General features: G+C 40.5%; 1 protein-coding gene across 1 annotated transcript; it reads left to right on the forward strand.

Annotated features, from left to right (window-relative positions):
• Positions 1-4,912: 4,912 nt before the first annotated feature.
• On the forward strand, positions 4,913-5,848 carry LOC138382386 (olfactory receptor 2C1-like). The gene has a single exon (XM_069466911.1). The coding sequence runs from the start codon at positions 4,913-4,915 to the stop codon at positions 5,846-5,848; it is 936 nt and encodes a 311-aa protein (XP_069323012.1).
• The last annotated feature ends 356 nt before the right edge of the window (positions 5,849-6,204 follow it).

Here is a 6,204-nt window from a genome sequence, read left to right on the forward strand (position 1 = left end):
TTTGACCATTATGAAATTATTTTCTTAAATTCATAATATTTGTTTTTTGAAACTAACTCATGCACACTCTTTCCATTTGTAAGATAAACTGTTCTTCAAAATGTGGAACATATGAAAATATTTTCTGTGTATCCAGACTTTATGTTGCATAGTAAAAAAAAATTAAAATGAAATGAAAAAAATAGAAGAATGAATGAGGGAAGGAGAGAGAATGTAATGAAGGTGATGAATGAGTCTGCTTGGGCTGCCATCAGAAATTACCACTGTGGCATGAAAAACAGAAATTTATTTTTTCACAATTCTGGAGGCTAAAAAGTCCAAGATTGAGTTTCTGTCAGGGGTTGGTTTCTGGTGCGGGTTCTATTCCTGGTTTGAAAAAGATCCCCTTTTCTCTGTGTCCTTGCGTGGTGGAGAGAAAGAGAGAGAAAAACGACAGAGCAAGAGAGAGAGCGCGCACAAGTACAAGCACGCGTACTTCCCTCTTCTTATCAGGCCACAGTCTTGCTGGATTCGGTGCCACCTTCATGATCTCACCCAACATCAGTTACCTCTTAAAGATCCAATCTCCAGATACAGTCACATTGGGGATTACGGCTTCAACATATGACTTTGGGGGAACACATTCAGTCTCTAGCAGATGATAGCAGAATATTTAGATAAAGCCAATCTATTAGTTGTGTCAGACTGATTTCCATGTGGAAAACTAGAGTACCCTGGGGAATATCACACAATTATGACAATAGCAGTACCACTGTCAGGTAGTGACACTGATAATTGTTATAAAATGTTCTCTGTCCGGCCGGGCGCGGTGGCTCACGCCTGTAATCCTAGCACTCTGGGAGGCCGAGGTGGGCGGATCGTTTGAGCTCAGGAGTTCGAGACCAGCCTGAGCAAGAGCGAGACCCCATCTCTACTAAAAATAGAAAGAAATTATATGGACAGCTAAAAATATATACAGAAAAAATTAGCCGGGCATGGTGGCGCATGCCTGTAGTCCCAGCTACTCGGGAGGCTGAGGCAGTAGGATCGCTTGAGCCCAGGAGTTTGAGGTTGCTGTGAGCTAGGCTGACGCCACGGCACTCACTCTAGCCTGGGCAACAGAGTGAGACTCTGTCTCAAAAAAAAAAAAAAAAAAAAAAAAAAAAAAAAAAAAATGTTCTCTGTCCACGAATGTTCGTTCATGCAATCTTTGCTTCTAAGTATGGAAAGTAAAAACAACTTCTTTAGGAAATTGTTTTAATTAAGATCCACAAAATATTTATTCTCCACAGAAGTGACAGAAGCAAAGAAACTTCCAAAAGCAAGATTATATTTAATTAGTCAGCCAGTTAGTTTTCTAAAAGGAAATAAATATAATTGAAATATATATATTTAAAAGGAAAAAGTGAAACGCTGATGGGGCCGGCATCCACACATAAATGCGTGACATAACAGTTCAGCGGGAGAGAGTAACAAAGCGAATTTGTCACACCCGAAACAAAACCTAGGGCTGGGAGAATGAAGAAACTGGTATGAGACATACGCAGTGGCTTCTGTTAGTTTTAATGTCCTTCAAAATATTGAAGTCTTAAGCTTAGGTATGTAGCTCCTATTTAAATACTGAGCCTGAACTGCAATTAAAAGTTTAGTTCAGGTTGCAACTAATAACAATCACTCTGATTTTGAAATCTAGAAAGGAAATCTGCCCCTCTCTCTCAGGATCTGTCCCTCTTGCCTCCCCCTCTAAGATCTGAAAGTTTTCCCTGTAAGATCAGGAATAAGGTAGGGGTGCCCACATTCACTACCTCTGTTCAACAGAGTACTGGGACAGTACTTTTTTTGCCTACAATTAGGCAAAAAAAAAAAAAAAAAAGAGAGAGAGAGAGATTAAAGACATACAAACTAGAAAGAAAAAAATGAAATCATCTGTTTGTAGATGACATGATCATACATGCAGAAAACCCCAAAGACTCAACATCAACAACAAAAAAATCTTAAAACTAATAAATGAGCTGGGAAGGGTGCTCACAACTATCATCCTAGCATTCTGGGAGGCTGAGGCAGGAGGATTGCTTGAGCTTAGGAGTTCGAGACCAACCCAGTCTCTACTAAAATATATATATAGAGAGAGAGAGAGAGAGAGAATTAGCTGGGTGTGGTGGCGTGTTCCTGTAGTCACAGCTACTCTGGAGGCTGAGGCAGGAGGATCGCTCGAGCCCAGGAGTTTGTGGTTGCAGGGAGCAACGATGATGCCACTGCACTCTCACTGTGGTGACCAAATGAGACTCTTGTCTCAAAAACAAACAGAAAAAAAATCCCAAAAACCAAATAAATGGATTCAGTAAAATTGCAAAATACAAATTCAACATTAAAATATCAGTCACATTCCTATATATAAACAATAAACAATATCAAAAAGGAAATATAAAAAACAACTCCACAACAGCAAATAAATATTATAAGTAAATACTTATTATAAATAAATACTTAGGAATAAACTTAACCAAAGAGGTAAAAGATCTGCAAACTGAAAATTATAAAACACTGATAAAGGAAATTAGATATACAGATAATTGGAAATAACCTCATATTAATGGATTGGAATTAACATTGTTAGAATGTCTATAGTGATCTACAAATTCACTGCAGATCAATTCCAATGTATCAAAACCCCGATGGTGGGGATGGGGAGGCATGGGCAATGTATATAGCCTGATCTTTTGTACCCCCTTAATGAGCTGAAAAACAAACAAAAAATAAAAAAATAATAAAAAAAAAAAACCCCGATGGTATTCTTTACAAAAATAGAAAAAATAATCCAAAAATTCATATAGAATTACAAAAGACCCCAATAATAGCCAAAGAAATGTTGAGCAAGAAGAACAAAGCTGGAGGCAGCACACTGCTTGATTCAAAGTATGTTACAAAGCTACAGTAATCAAAACAGCGTGATACTGACATAAAGACAGACCAATGGAGTAGAATAGAGTCCAGAAATAAACTCGTGAATACTTGGTCAAATAATTTTTGACAGGAGTGCCAAGACCACTTGATGTTGAAAGCAGTCTTTTCAACAAATTTTTAGTAGAAAATCTGGATATCCACATGCAAAAGAATGAAGTTAGACCTTTCTTAATGGCATATACATAGGTTAACTCAAATGAATCCATGACCTAAAGCTAACACCTACAGCTACTAAACTCTTAGAAGAAAACAGAGGGCAAAATCTTCACAACATTAGATTTGACAACGATTTCTTGAATATGACACCAAAGCCCAAGTAACAAAAGAAAAAAAGACAAATTGGACTTTATGAAAATTTTTAAGTTGTGCTTCAAAAAACCCTAATTACCAGAGTATAAGCAACCCACAGAATGAGAAAAAATATTTGCAAATCATTTATCTGATAAGGGATTAATATCCAGAATATTTAGAGAACTTCTAAAACAACCAAACAAACAACCCAATTCAAAAACATTTGAATAGACATTTCTCCAGAGAAGATATACAAATGGACAAAAAGCACATGAAAAGATACTCGACATCATTAATCCTTAGGGAAATGCAAATCAAAACTACAGTGAGATATCAATCCACATCCATTAAGATGGCTACTATTAAAAAAAAACAGAAAATAATGTGTTGACTAAAATGTGTAAAAATTTGAACCCTTATGCACTGTTGGTGGGAATGTAAAATGGTATAGCTGCTATGGAAAACATTAATTAAAAATAAAATCACCAATGATCCAGAAATTCTTTTGGGCATATAGTCAAAAGAATTAAAGGCAGAGATATTTGTACACTCATGTTCACAGGAGCATTATTCACAATAGCTAAAGCATGGAAGCAAACCAAGTGTTAATTGGCAGGTAAATGTGTAAGCAAAATGCTGTATATACATACAATATAACATTATTCAGCCTTAAAAATGGTAGGAAATTCTGACATATGCTACAATGTGGATGAACCTTGAGGACATTGTGTAAGTGAAATAAACCCATCACAAAATTACAAATAGTGTATGCTGCTATTTATAGAAGGTATTTAGAGTAGTCAAAATCATAGAGATAGAAAGTAGAATGTTGATTGCCAGGGTCTGAGGGAAAGAGAGAACAGACAGCTACTATTTAATAGGTATAGTTTGAGTTTTGTAAGGTGAAAAGATTCTGGAGATGGTGGCACAGCATGATGATGGAGGCACAACAATATGAATCATTACCACTGAACTATAACACTTGAAAATGGTTGAGAGGCTAAATGTTATGTTATGTTATGTTATGTTTATTTTACCATAATAAAAAATAGGAATAAAAAGAAACAGAGAAATTGCATAAACTAAACCACCATTTGATGGCCTCTTTTTGCAAAACAAGTTCATACAGTTATGTAGCTATGACAGCACCCTCAGCCTCTAACTTGTCTATCCAAGCACCCAAGTGTCCTTTGCCTAGCTGCACTGAAAGGAATCATTAAGTAGTGTTTCCCTTAAAAGTTTTTATGAAAGGCATATGCCTCATGCAAAGGACTGCATGGCCCTTTCTTTGTGACATGAGAGCAGTAGGGTTCAGGAATGAACTGGGTGAGAGAGGTGGGGAGAGAGGGAAAAGGGAGAGGGATGGAGGGGGCAAAGAGAGAGAGAGAGGGAGAGATCCTCATAAAACAGATACCTAGTTGAGTTGACAGGGCTCTATGTAGAATTTCTCATCATGTCTAGGATATTGTATCTCTGTTCCCACTTCAACGTCAATTGCTAGGGCAGTGTTAGACAGAATCTGCCCCATATTTTGAGAACTTCTAAGAACAATTATGAGGATTATCCCACCAACATAGTTGAAGGCTTGGGAACATTGCCATGGAGTAACTGAAATGTAAAAGTCATGTTTGACTTCAAAACTGTCTCCTTCCTTCCAGCCATATATAAGGTAGAGGCCATGGAAGGAGAAAATGTGAGTTCTCCCAGCACGTTTGTCTTGTTGGGCTTCTCTGAGCATCCATGGCTGGAGATTCCCCTCTTTGGAGTGGTCCTGGTCTCCTACATCCTCACCCTGATAGGCAACAGCTCCATCATTCTTCTCTCCCTGGTGGATCCCAGACTCCAGACCCCCATGTACTTCTTCCTGGACAATCTCTCTGTGCTTGACCTCTGTGTCACCTGCACCATTGTGCCACAGCTGCTGGCCAACCTCTGGGGACCAGAGAAGACAATTGCTTCGTGGGGCTGCATCACGCAGGCCTACCTCTTCCACTGGACAGGCTGCACCGAATGTGCCCTGCTGGCAGTGATGGCTTTCGATCGCTACGTGGCTATCTGCAGGCCCCTCCGGTACACTCTCATCATGCATCCCCGGGTGTGTGGACAGATGGCAGCTGCAGCCTGGTCCAGTGGCCTGGCCAATTCTCTGCTCCAAGCCACACTCACCCTCCAGCTTCACCTCTGTGGTCACCGCACCCTGGATCACTTCTTCTGCGAGGTGCCTGTTCTGATCAAGCTGGCCTGTAGCGACACCACTGCTAATGACTTGTCCCTAGCCGTGGGAGCCATCCCCTTTGCACTGGTGGCTCCCCTGCTTGTGCTCATCTCCTATGCCTTCATTGCTAGGGCTGTACTGAAGTTACCGTCAGCTGAAGGAAGGTATAAGGCTCTCAGCACCTGCAGTTCCCACTTGGTGGTCGTCATAATGTACTTTGGGCCAGCAATCTACGTGTACCTCCAGCCCCCTGCCAATAGTACCCAGGCCAAGTTCATGTCCTTCTTCTACTGTGTTATCACTCCGCTGCTCAATCCACTCATCTACACCCTGAGAAATAAGGATGTGAAGAGAGCGTGGAAGAGGATCCTACAATCCTGGGGTGGGATGAAGTCTTAAAAAGCCAGATCATCTCTGCCTGTCTCCTGGAACAATTGCATGCACACATCAGTTAACGTTAGCATGTCTGGGCCGGGCACGGTGGCTCACGCCTGTAATCCTAGCACTCTGGGAGGCTGAGGTGGGCGGATCGTTTGAGCTCAGGAGTTCGAGACCAGCCTGAGCGAGACCCCATCTCTACTAAAAATAGAAAGAAATTATATGGACAGCTAAAAATATATATAGAAAAAATTAGCCGGGCATGGTGGCGCATGCCTGTAGTCCCAGCTACTCGGGAGGCTGAGACAGGAGGATCGCTTGAGCTCAGGAGTTTGAGGTTGCTGTGAGCTAGGCTGACGCCATGGCACTCACTCTAG

This window comes from Eulemur rufifrons, chromosome 4 (assembly GCF_041146395.1).
Source record: "Eulemur rufifrons isolate Redbay chromosome 4, OSU_ERuf_1, whole genome shotgun sequence".
Taxonomy (NCBI): domain Eukaryota; kingdom Metazoa; phylum Chordata; class Mammalia; order Primates; family Lemuridae; genus Eulemur; species Eulemur rufifrons.

Excerpts from the sequence above, each read along its gene's own strand:
- LOC138382386 (XM_069466911.1), top strand. The coding sequence starts at position 4,913 with ATGGAAGGAGAAAATGTGAGTTCTCCCAGCACGTTTGTCTTGTTGGGC.